The sequence below is a fragment of the Plectropomus leopardus genome, chromosome 3 (assembly GCF_008729295.1).
Source record: "Plectropomus leopardus isolate mb chromosome 3, YSFRI_Pleo_2.0, whole genome shotgun sequence".
In the NCBI taxonomy this organism is placed as follows: Eukaryota; Metazoa; Chordata; class Actinopteri; order Perciformes; family Serranidae; genus Plectropomus; species Plectropomus leopardus.
Genome location: NC_056465.1, coordinates 15,725,741 through 15,739,304, shown reverse-complemented (window position 1 = coordinate 15,739,304; position 13,564 = coordinate 15,725,741). Strand labels below are relative to the sequence as shown.

Genomic DNA, 13,564 nt, shown 5'->3' with positions numbered 1-13,564 from the left:
TATATACACAATAATACATACATGTATATGTATGTATTACTATTAAGTTAAAAAAATACAATTGCAACTAAATAAGTATTATAGTTTTACATGTAAGCATAAATATACCAATCCACCTTCAATTTTTTTTTGAAACTAAACAAAAATTCTCTCTCATTTCTTTAGTTTGTAAACAACAACAGCAACTGGTAGCAAATTTGCTCTCAACTGCAAAAATATCATTAAGTCAACAAGTTGGAATTTAGACAGTATCACAACGTGAACTTTATTATATTAAAAATGTTACTGGCTTTATTGTGAATGATATGATATGGCACACCCCTAATTCACGCCAAAGAGTGTACAACAACATCTGTCAGATCACCAATCCTAACAAACAATCACACTGAATCTGACTTTTTCGATTACATTTTGTACTGCTTGTACACGCAGTCCTCTGATACATGTTGTCTGATTTGTGGCAATGTGACCTGTAGTTGCTGCTTAGTTCTTCCTCATATTGATATCCTCCTGCAGGATTAAAGTCATACTGTTTCTCCCGCACCTCCCACAAAACACACAACCTGCAGCTGCAGCTGACCAGAATGTGTTATGTCAGAGGGCAGTGTCTCTCTATTTGGTTGTTTTTGTTATTTCATCTTTATTTGTTCAAGATAAGTTGCCCAAGTCTAAATTTCCAACAACACCCACATTTACTGAGCTCACGCAAAGTTAAACTGTTCTATCTGAGACAGAGAACACTGATATTTAGCCAACATGTGAGTAAAGTCTGAGTGTTGCTTCTCAACTGACTATCCAGTAGAGGTCCCTCTGTGCCTACAAACGACTGTATATTTACACGCAGGAACAAAACAAACAGTCCACACAAAACCAAAGAAACAAGGCAAGGCAGGAGGGCAAGGCACTTATTACCACAGTTAACAAGAGAAATGCCGAGAATTTTTAATGGTCAATTACACTACAGCTACTTTTTTCATTTCTCTTAAAGTTTCTTAACAGAAAAGATGGTATAGAAAATGTCAGAGGCCCTCTGTCCAACAGACCACACTTTAAGCCCCCAAAAAACACCTTCCACACCTCAACTTCAAGAGAAAAACTGACTCAACACCTCTCTCAACGGTTGTTTTCCACTGCTGTTACAACACAACACCTAATGTGAGAACATGACCTCAAAGGACCAACAGCAATTCTCTAGTGGAACAATCAATATGGATTTGGGGACGGGTGGCTTTGGCAGGGTGTATAGTGTGTTTGTGTGTGTGTGGGTATATACACGAGAAATGAGAAACACATGTCACATTCACGTGTTATGTGCAGCCAGGCTGGCGGGGCTGGGGAACTATTCCAGGCTCGGGGGTTTTATTTTGGGGGTCTGTTGTGTTATTGTTGCCCCCCCCCCCCTGCCCTTATCACTCTTGCTCTGCTTGGGCTCAGCTGTGGCCGTATGGGGTCAGAAACAAGTCCCTCACTGGGAATGCACTGTATGACTGTATGATAAGATGGAACAATATGACAACACATTTTACACTTACACTTACTTGTCATGTGTTAACAGGAATATGCATCATTTAACAGAGGAAGTCACTTTAACACCTACCAAATCATGACATAGTAACATTTCCAAATTCCCCTTATCTACTTCAGCCTTCATTAGACCAGTGAATTTGTTTGACAGACATGCAGCATTTCCATATAAGATTTATACAAAACAGTACATTTTAAATGTGACCTGGGAACCCAAAGTAGCTCACTTCAGAAGAACATGATTTGGGCATGGTTACTCTTGCCTGTCACTTAGACCCTGTTTGCACCTGGTATGAACATGCATCTTAGATGACCCAATCACAAGTGGAAAGCTCTCTGTCTGTTCACACCTGGCATTAGAATACATCTCAATGCGATTTAAGTGACCACTCATAATTGGATCTCACTTTCCTGCTCTATGTGCAAAAAAACACGCGAAGCATTTCTGTTTGTAAAGACTAAATGTATTGTAGGTTTTAACCAACAGGAGGTTACCATCTTTTGCATACACTTACAGCCTTTACTATTTAAAATGAGTAATATTGTATTAAACTTTAGGGATACATGCAGTGCATTGATTCATAGCCCATCCTATCTCTCTCTCTCTCTCTCTCTCTCTCTCTCTCTCTCTCTCTCACTCTCTCTAAATTCAGTTGAATTCAAAGTTGCATTATTGGCGTGACCATTACAAAAAATAGTAAGCCAAAGCATTACATGTAATTAACATTACACAGTAATATATCAATAAATAGTAAACAATAGTTAATAAGATGAATACGCTATTAGTTATTTACAAATGTTAATCAATACTAAAGATCGATTGAAATTTTTTTTTTTAAATGCCTCTAATCAATAAAAAGGTATAGAGGTGCAATTTACATAAAAATGCTCCATGTATAAATGTAAAGTATGGGAGGTATGGGAGGACCAGTCAACCACTGACCAAGCAACAGAGTGGAGAGCACCAATCCCAGTCCATTTTACTGCCTTCTGAGACTGAGTACAGGAGCAGGTATAAAACCAAGCAAGAGCAGACACAAAACATATTGGAACTACAAGGTTTGTTATTGCTTGGTATTGGTCTAACCAGTACCAAGAGCAGTACCTTCCAGTGATACTGACACAAGAGTACTTCATTTGATAGCTTATTTTTTCTTCTTCACTTGATGTCTGATCACATGTTGCAGCAAATCAAAGAAAACTTGTGGCAATTAGCTGCAAGCAAAACCATACAAATAGTCATTGTTTTCTATGTTAGGGTACAAAAAGGATTGGATGCAGGTATCACTTGACTGGAGACATTTGGATGCTTGGTACTGGGTGATTTCTGTCAATACCTTTAAGGTATTAAGTACCGATATCAAGCTCTAAATGGAACACATAAAAACACATTTTTGCTTATAACTTGACACAAACACTCAGAAGGCAGCATGTGTTTGCTGTCAGTGTAGTATAGGCAGTCTCTCGTACATCAACAACAACATGTGCACACACTCATTCATACACACAGTGTCAGAGAGTGCATAATGAACAAATGTAGTCTAATGTACACTAACAAACATGCAAACTGCTCTGCACGTGCATCTGCATTTAAACTGCTTGAACCCAAACACCTCCAGATGGTCCAACATTCACTTGAGTACTCTGTGTTCAGTAAGCAAAATTTGTCTCAGGGTCATCATGCTGAAAAATGTCTGAGAGACTTTCAACAAAAACAGGAAGTCTGTTGAATGAAACTTGCCACAAACAAAACTTGCTTCCTCTCATAAGCCATTGGGTGAAGTGCCAGCAATTTTTTTTAAAAACAGTGCAACTCAACAGCACCCTAGCCACACACTGGCCTCAATGCTCAGGCTATACACTATATGAGCCTTTAAAACTACTACACAGCCTGCCACTAGCATTATCTATAAAATACTCATTAATAAAGTTCCTGTGGAACATTTCCCCATCAGACTTACTCAAGTCTCTTCACTGTGATGAACATATTCAAATTCAACAGAGTGATAAACACAGTCCACCCCTGCTGCTACAGTAAATACATGCTGCATGCTTCTCACTTAATTAAACTAAAGTGCCTGAGTACAAAACCAACATGGATCGCACTTATCAGCTACAGTGTGGCATTTCAGGTGATTAAACCCACATTTAATGGATATGAAGCTACATAATCAATGTACAGTTTTTTTCACCTCAGGAGATAAACTCTGCAATCATACAACTGTCTTGAGTTGTCTGATAATATGTTGAGAGTGTTGTGAAGAATGTTGTGCAAATGGAGAAAACTACAGTAAAACTCCACATTCAGGTAGATTTTTTTATGTTGTCCCCAAAACCTGATACTTGCAGTGGATGTTATTTGGCTTTCTGAATTGTTTTCAGACAACAAAGAACATTTCATTTATAAGCTACAGTCTCTGCGTGGGTCGTGTTGCAGCTTAAGTATAATCTATTTTCATGATGGTGGGTAGATGACTATACAGGTATCCATCCTCCACACTAACTTCAGTCTTGCATATCAAGCCAAGTATGTACAGTATAAGCTTGTGTCTTTCCATGAACACATATAAGTCAGTTCTCTCAGTCACTAACATAAAAGTGCCTCCTAAGAAAAACCCTGCAGGTATTATCAACAATAACAGTCAAATTATTGAATGCACTTTATAGTGTCCTGTTTAAAGATAACCTTGCCTAGAAAGTGAAACTATAACTGCAGGTCTGTGAGTCATGTGTGCAGATGTACTCTGCAGCCTGTATGAACACTCCCTCTCATGAATATGAACACTGGAAAGATGCAGGATGCATAGTTTCGTAACATACCCCAAGCACGAGTGTCTCCGACCGTGTCCGAAACCAGTCGGCACCCCTTTTCTTGATAATCGGATATCTTTGCTCATTGTCCCTTGAGCTCCTGAGCCATACAAGACACTCTGGGCTGTAGGAAAATTACCTGCACATCTGAACCAACTCAGTCTGTTATTTTTCACCCATTAACCACCTGGATTGCCTCCATGAGGATTTGACCCACTCTGAACCAAAATGCAGTAAGATTCCAGGCGAGAAATAATAACAAAACTGCCACAGTCAGATGGAGGACAGATCTGATTAATCCTTAGTGCCTCGAGACCAGAGAAAAAGGTTTAGGAATGTTGCAGAGTTTTTCCACTTAAGTCCCAGGCAAGCCTAAACAAGGCTGACTGGTGTGTGGTATTCAATTAGTCTCTCAAGAAGGAAGAAGCAGAAAAGGAGCTGTTGTAGCTGAAGACTGAGCTGCTGAGGACCGGAGGACCTTCCACAGTTGTCTCTCCTCTCTTTCTGATTCGTTGTTGTTGTAAATACCCAAATTAATCCCCGACGTGACAATGATTACATTCCTGAAGGGGTCTTTAGTATCACAGCTCCATACTGTGTAGAAGATCTGAAGAGAGTCTAAAGACTTGCAAAGTAGCTTTGTGATTCTACCTCTGTCAGTCACTCACTGTGTTTGCAGAAAAGGGGAAGGACTGAGTTGTTGCAACAATACCGCAGGGTAGCGTTAGCAAGGGTTGACCTCTTCCTCCAGCAGTGTGAGAGCATGCAGAGTCCCCTGAGGTTGCTGAGGACAGCCAGTCCTCTGGAATTGTCGAGGAGTTTTATACAGGATATCCAAAATCAAGACGTTTATGAAAGTTTTTGGTATCTAATCCCAAGAGTTTTGAGAGACTGAAAATAGTGCTACATTCAGAAAGTTACAGAGGAACATTTTGGTGTGTCCCAACTTGTGAAAAGGAGATCTGCTTCTACAGCGTGGCTGGCGGGTGTTTTTGTGTCTGGCAGAGCTGGCTTGGCTCAGCCTTCATTGACACGTGAGATCAATGGTCCGCCTGACCCAACACCCTCCTTCTACTGCCCTGCAGCTACATAATTACAGGGGGGATATTGTTGGAGTTGGTGCTGGCTGGGTGGCAAAGGGGTAGAGGGGGGAGGGCATAAATGGCATGCAAAGATGCACAACAAATCCTGATACACGCAAGTACCAAAATAAACACAATGTTGCATTAAACTAAGTGTACATACTACACTTAGTGTAGTATGTAGAGGGATAGGGGGGGGGTCTGTTTATCAGTCAGTTCCAATAACTGACTAAACATCTCAGTTCCACCCTAATTGCTAAAACTAAAAAATATGGTAAGAAAAAAAAAGAATACTTTGTGAGAGTGCCGGAATGACGAGACAAAGAGACTCAGTTGAGTCTGTTTACTCTCACTTCAAAACAGCAACAACACAAGCTCAGGATAAGCTCACAGTAAACCAGCCGGTAAGGCCAACAACAAAGCCCTGAAACTCCATTTCCCAGAATCCCCTTCTCTCAACTCTGCTTCTTAAAGGAGCAGCATTCTCTGGTGAATGACTCTATAACGCTCTATGATGCGGGTCACCACAACTTAATAAATATTGGCACAATAACCAAGTCGAGTCTAACACAAGTCTGTATATATTAGGGCTGGGCAGCGTTAAAGAAATTATAATACCAGTAACATTACCTGTACTCTTAATGTGATATTTCATTCGATATCCATAATGTGGATGCAGTTTCATGTAGTATAGCCATACTTTGAAAGTTTTAGTGACATCACAGCACAAACTGCCAAAAACATCAGGGCAGACGCAGAACTGACAATTTGCTGAAGGAGAGCAGCTCCAGAGATGGCAGCAACAGAAAGTTTGCTGTTTGGCAAGACAGGATGGTCTGGGATCAGAACCTGGAGTAATAAAAATCAAATTAGGTATTGTTTGACTAGAAAAGTTCAATATTACTTGGTACTGGGTTATCAAAGAGTACCAAGTACCAATACCCAGAGTATCAAGTACCACAATCCAGCCCAAGCACAGGTTATAAAGATGTTGGTGTCTCCACAGGCTGATGTCATTGTCAAACCCTGGCTGAAAAAGAAAAATCAGGAGAGAAAATCAGGAAAGAAAATCTTACGACTACTTAAAGAGTCTGCCAGAGTGACAGAATTGGTAGAAGCTGGTGTAAATATATATTTCACAACTTCAGATACCAGCCCTAACTAGATTTGCCTCATTGGCTCAACTGGCTCCCATTTTGTTTTTGTTTTCCAAGTACAACTACTTCATTGCACCATTTTTATTTCCACATATTAAACTGCTAGCGCTTAAAAGTTTCAAACACGTAAGCTTCATATGGAGGAACACTTGTTACGTGGAAACAGTCAAAGTCACCACAACCACTTCCCTGAGCACTACGTTAACACCTCGATCTAAAAAGAGGATGCTGTACAGTCGTACAAGATTATCTTCTCTATGTGGTATGACCTGCTTGTCATGTGAACGGTGTATTTATGTGAACAACCTCATAATAATAACAATAACTGAAACTAACACAATACAAAACAGATTTATGAGGCTCATATAACAGCCTAAAACTAAACAATTTAATATGAATGCTCCAAGCACATTTAGATGTGCTCTACCTTCATGCAGTGCCTTGTTCTACTAATGTCTTGTGGGGAATTTAACATCTTATCTTTGTGTTACTTATTGGTTTCTATTGTGCATTCAATTTTATTCATTTAAATATTTCGGCTGTCTCAACTGTTTCACTGCTTTTGCAGGGAATTAAACCCACAATTTCATCCAAAGAGACTGAAAAGCATGACAATATTACATTTTATCTTTTTATTATAGGTTTCAAGCATTTCTTTGTGAAATGTGTAATTTTTAATAATATAAGTCATTAATATTTTGCTGTCCACCACCACAACAGCTTATGATTAAGGGCTTCCTCTTTTTTTCACTGTAATGACAGGGAGTTTTACAAGAACATTACAGCTTTCTCCCGGTCGTCACTCTTCTTTATTGCACTCCAGCTGCCAGCAAGATTTCCAGTTATAAAAAAATGGCCTGACTTTACTCTTTGACACACGGTGAGATTTGGTTAACTTTAATTACTTTTCTCTGACTACTGGCTGTGAGTTAGTGTTTGTCATCAGTTTAATAAGAAATGTGTTGGTTGAGCATTAACTGGATTAATGAAGAGTAATGAGAGGAAGAAAAAGGTGCATGAGATGTCTGTGCTGCGCTCTTTGCACGTTATCAAAATAACTAATGCGAATGCCACACTACATCATATTCCTTTTTCAAAGGTTCATTAACACCTAGATTATTTCCCTCCTTTAACTGTAATTTTATGTATAATAAGGAGGTCTAATTAAAACCACAGGAATAAAACAAACACTACTGTTGCAAACAGCTTGTAGCCACATGAAAGAGTCCCCTTTAGCCTCATGGTGACAGCATGTAATATCAAATGACTTAGGACAACATTGTTGAGCTAGCTGTGGGAAACGCTGCTGTTGTCAGTATTAAAGTCCTCTTACGATGAAGCAGTTCTCTGTAAGAGCAGCAATTTCTCAGATCATTTTGGAACATTGTTATTCTACGAGAAAGACCTAAGTGTTGTTAAAGTTCAGTAAATGATTTTCTACAAATGACTCAATTCAACAGTTTTTCCATGAACATCATTTGTCTACGCGTAAACTTGCACAGCCCTAACTATACTTTTTTATGTGTGTTTACAGACAAGACTAAAAAATGAGGGCTTTCAACATGAGGGTGATTTTGTTTTCATGCAGCTTTCTCTGAGTTTCCTGAAATGACATACAGGTCATGGTTGTGTACATGGAAAATCTATTTCATACGTCACTACACGCAAGCACTGCTCTTTCTCGAACTGACATGGTTGGTTTCTATTTTGGAAATCAGAAAAGTCTGTCTGATATCTGTTCTTAACATTCTTTTATTATCTTTTATTTATTATCCATCACAATAGGCTGAGTTATCCAATCTGCTAATATCTTTAAACATATTTAAAGACATTTATGCTATATGAGGCATGATAATACCAATTTAGGCATTATTGCCACAAAATGTAAGAGACACATGGTGCCTGATTTTAGTCATGAGGAACAAATGGCACAGCATCCTGCGTCAGCCTGGCGGTGAGATGTCTGTAATCCCTCTGAACTTAGCTTTGTCTCTGCTAAACAGAAACTTGGGTCAGAGATAAGCAGTCCAGCTGCTTCTATATGACCCTCGCTCGTCACTATTTGACCTATGTCAGGCCCGCTGAATGCAGCGCTGAACACCTTAGGCACAAAACAAGACGCTCCCTTTCATTGCAGGAACAATGAGGTCCATTGAAATGACATCAGCTCCGACGTCACCAAAATCATGATTCTCCATAGTTACCTTCGCATCAGACAATGGGGCTTTTTTTGCCACAGCCAACCCATGACACACAATTTGATGATGTGATAAAGCAGCTTTTGTAAAACTGAGATGTACCACATTATCTATCAGCCCCTGAGACAACTTGAGTTTACTAAAGTTTATAAGGGTCATGATGTTTTGTGAACCACGATCATGTATTATTCATGCAAAAGGTTTCTTTAATACTACCTGGGTGTGTGTGCCAAGGTGAAGCGCCTCTGCAGGGCGATGCTGCGGTTCATGAGGAGCTTGCGGAACAGCAGAGGAGAGTGCCGGGGGGAGTTTCGAGGAGAGTTGCAAGGGGACATCCTTGGGGATCCACAGGGTGATCCAGACGCTGATTGCGGTTTCAGCTTGGTGGGCTGAGTGCTGCTGAGTGGGAAGGAACCGGCCTCCCCAGAGCTCTCCCAGAGTGCCTCACTCATGCTGCCGAGTAAAGGTTTGACAAAACCTGGTCTTGTACGCAGATCACTTGTACAACCCTGGCGGTCCTAACAGGTAGTTCAGGTCTTCCATCTCAAAGCAGCAGCATTCTTCAAAAGTATTCAAGAAATAACTCTCAAGTCTGTCTTGTAATGATGCACTACATACCCAGAGACACTTGTGGGAGTCTCTGAATTCTTCAGATCCACTGTCCTTTTGCAGCTTGAGAATCTTATTACCTTTCACAACAGAGCTATGTGCAAGTACTGTTGATGGACACGGACACGAGTGCAGGAGTGGGCCCTCCCCTCAGCATTAAGCTCTGTTTACATAGCACTGAGCCCTGCCTAAATATGGCCAGGCCTGAATTATAGCGCTGTTAGGTCGTACCCGAGTGAACTTGCTGTGTCCAGCACTCCCTCCATGCAGGAGTAAACTGGCAATTGGCAAAGCGCACCAGTTTACATCTCTTTTCTTCCTCAGCTCATCAGTGCACAAACATTGAGCAGCGATTACAGCTCTGCCCATGTGGACACATGCCAGGGCTTTGTTGCGATTAGAGGCTGCAGATAGATTTTCTCTTTTTTCATTTTTGACCCATTTAACACAAAGACAACACATAGAAATCACAACATAGAGGAGATGTTTACAATAAAGTTCACATACTTATTGTACTTTTGGTCTGTTTATGTCCATTTTCAACCCCACTGAGTGCCATCTTCATTAGTGATTACTTCCCAAAATTGTTCTAGTATTTTGGCATATACCCCAAACTTAACCATTTACAGTCAAATGAAAAAAACACAAAAATATATAAATATGTAAGACAAAACAGTAATAATAATAGTAATAAAATATTAACTCAAGTTTAAAACAAATATCATACAGAAAGAAAAGGAGAAAGAAAAAAAGAAAAACCAAAAGCAAAATCAAGGGGAAAAAAAGGTGGGGGTAATTAGAGTTGTGGCGTCACCCATATTAACGGGGACCATTGTTTATAAAATCTGTCCATTCTCATCTGTAACCTTACTGTGATTTTTTTCAATATTAAAAATATTTTTCACCCTGTCTTTCCATTAATTTATGCTGGGGGTTGAAGCTTTAGCCAGGAGATTGCCGTTAAGAGCAGAGTCCTAAATGACTAATCGTTTTTCTATCTGTCAAATAATCCACAGTGATACCCAGTATGTACAGCGCAGGGTCTAATGCAGATAGATTTTCATACTGCTGGTCAGCTGGGCCCCCCTCTGCCCCCTCAGTCCGCTTGAGATAAAAGATAACAGGAACCCCGGAAATGTCACTTCAACTTTTAGTAGTATCTCAAGTGAATAGTGCTCTCCCAAAGGGGCTGAGGGGACATGGAAAAAGAGATCAAGCAGAGTTGCATCTTTGACCCACAGACAGCCAGTGACCCAAACCTCCTCTACCCAAAACAAAACCTTGTGATTTCAGCCAAAACACACAAACCAAAGCCCTAAATCTGCTTGTACCTAAACATTTCCCTAGATAAGTAGCATGCTGAAAATATAAGTTGCTCCTAAATTAGCCACATCACAGCTCTGTTCATTAATATTTAGTCAGTACACCTCACAAGTAACTTACAATGCATTTCTTGTCTTTTTGTCACATACACAGACTCACACTATCAAGTTCAGGGATTCACAGGTCAGACAGGTCGCCAGTGGTTGGCTGTGAGTCAGGGTTCAGCCGCAAATGGGTTACAGGAGTATTTTGGCCCTATGCTTATCACTGATGTGCTTAAGATGGTAGCAGACAAATGCAAATATGACCCTTATACTGGAGTACTCTGATTGTGATCTGGGAACAGAGCTGCTTAAATCAACACGTCTGTCTCGGTTTTAAAGCTCCGACATTAGAAAATAGATCAAGACAATGGGACTGAGAAACATACACAGGATTTTGAGTCTCTTTCACTGATTCATCATTCACTCAAAGTGCTTTACAAAAGATTATTTTTTACACTCTTCTTAGCCTTCTTTGTCATTAAGATGTTCATTGTTGTACCATCTCTGCACTTCAATTATAAGAGATAATCTGTCAATCAAACAGTGTGACTAAAATAATAACAATACTGAGGTTTTATGTTGAGAAGTCTGGGTTTCTATTGGTAGCACTCTTCCCTTTGTCTATTCAATCATAGCAACATGAGAAGAACAGCTTTTGTTAACTACGTATAAGTTAAATCAGTGTTATTACGTGCCAAGCGGGGCAGAGTAATGTGATTAATGGCTAAATGACTGCCTTTCAGTTATGTCTGTAAAGTAGCTATTTAATATATTTATGGCAAATCGAAAAATGACTCAAACATTTATTATTCATCTTTTCATTATGTCTCTTTGTCACTCTGCATCCATTTTAATGAAGCATTAAAGTGGTGAGAGAAAAGGGCTCTTGAGCCTGAGCGGCCGACTGCCAAAGTACTGATTTAACTCAGAAGGGGTCAGGAGGGGTCACAGCAATGAGCTCACTAACAAAAACACAGCTGTTGTATGAGGAGCTGCCAAATGTGACCAGCAGATGGGGCCCACGCAGCAAACACACATAAGCAGTTAAATACAATAATATGAAATACAAAACTCAGGATAACAAAATGTAAAATTCTCCTACAACTTCATAGCATTGGTGAAATATTTATCCAAGGCACCTTAAGGCACTCTGACTGTATCTCCAGCATACGAGGCCCCAGTGCTTTTTCAGCCTCTAACCTTGGACACAGTCCACATAATCTCTGACAAAGTCTACCATTATGCCCGAGACTTAATGAGCGAGATCAAATCACTCAAAACCAAAAATTGTAGACTGTGTGGGCAGAGTCAATCAAACTGCTGCCATTGTGAGTCAATGGGGAAAAAATCTGAGGAGCTGTATCCTGTGTCTTTTCTTAAAGTGACAAAGGATATGTGGAACTATTTATTCATCTGACTCACATGCCCTTCCTCCTCCCACCACCACCAACACCAGATCAAACGCACAGAAGCAGTGTTGGCTGAGATGAGACACACACACACACACACAGAGACCAACCTGTGATAGATACCTTAAAAGCTTTATCAATTAAGCTCCAGTATCTGCATCATACTGCCTTTCACATGCTCAGCCAAGGACTTTTGATAAAAAGGGATGGAAACAACCTAACTACAAAAATACAATTTCATTTGAGTGACATGCTTCTCTCGTCCTAAGCCAGCAACAGCTCCTGTTAAAATCTCTCAAGGCTGTCTTTTTAATAAAAAAGAGATTTCCTCTAAAATCGCGTGTGTGTTTTTGGCTTACATAATAAATGACCCTTGTGGTGCTTTGAGGTGATGTGCTGAAGGAGCTGACTGACATCTACAGTTTCACAGGAGGAGAAAGGAGGTTTGGGGTTATTTGGATGCAAGTTTATCTAGAAGTAGGCAACAACACAGAAACAATAAGTGTTTCTGAGGAATAAACTGTGTCTGATGCAGACATACCTTAATCACAATAATTGCACATTTTCTTGTACATTTCCACAAATTCTTAGGCTATTTTAAACCTTTTGAAGTGAGTGAGGCATGTTGTGACGCCAGCAGTGATTGTATTGTGGTTAATCAAGGTTACTGCTTCCCGGGTGCCTGGTGGCTCAGTGGATAGAGCGGCACCCCATATACAGAGGTTGTATCCTCGCCGCAGCAGCCATGGGTTCGATTCCAGCCTTTGCCCTTTGCTGCATGTCACCCCCCCCCTCTCTCTTCCTCTTTCACACTTGTGTTGTCAAATAAAGGCAAAATGCTCCCCAAACAATCTTCAAAGGCAAGAAAAGCCCCAAAAATAATCTAAAAAAAAGGTTTAATAAAAATAAAAAAAGAGAAATGACGTTGAGCCTCATTCCAGTGGGACAATGGTTTCTAAACCTTGTTGTTGTGGTCAGTGTATCTGAAATTTAATTCTGTTTGCTGCCTATCAAACAACATCCAATCAGGTAGTATCTGATTGCAATTTTTAAAAATGGAGGATGCATTGTTTTTAAAATACTGATTAGGACTGTAGGTTTGTGTATTTGTACTGGACAGTACAGGGGTCACAGTCAGGTACACAAAGCCGTACCCAGAATACACAATATGTGGATTGACTGATTGATTTTTGAACCAAAGTTCACAAGTCTGTGTTCTGAAACATTTAGCTATACGCTCTTAGCAACAGGTGATGAGGTTAACAAGCGGATTGGTGTGCAAGTCAGTCACACCACGATGACATCAAATGAAACATCGGAGCTGGAAGACCAGCCTGCAGGTTCCCAATCAGCTACAACAGCAATGAAGAGAGACTAGTGTATAATACGAGGACAGCGTGTCGGCAT

General features: G+C 40.1%; 1 protein-coding gene across 4 annotated transcripts in view; it reads right to left on the bottom strand.

Annotated features, from left to right (window-relative positions):
* The window catches only part of LOC121965149 (cAMP-specific 3',5'-cyclic phosphodiesterase 4D-like), a 118,115-nt gene that overhangs the window by 49,553 nt on the left and 54,998 nt on the right, over nt 1-13,564 (bottom strand). The window contains exon 1 of one of the 4 annotated variants that reach the window (XM_042515312.1): nt 8,989-9,224. The exons of 2 other annotated variants lie outside the window; for them this stretch is intronic. In XM_042515312.1, the coding sequence (XP_042371246.1) occupies nt 8,989-9,224 (236 nt within the window). Of the gene's footprint in view, nt 1-4,344; nt 4,976-8,988; nt 9,225-13,564 lie in introns of those variants that run through there. One more of the 4 variants, XM_042515338.1, reaches the window with a different exon arrangement.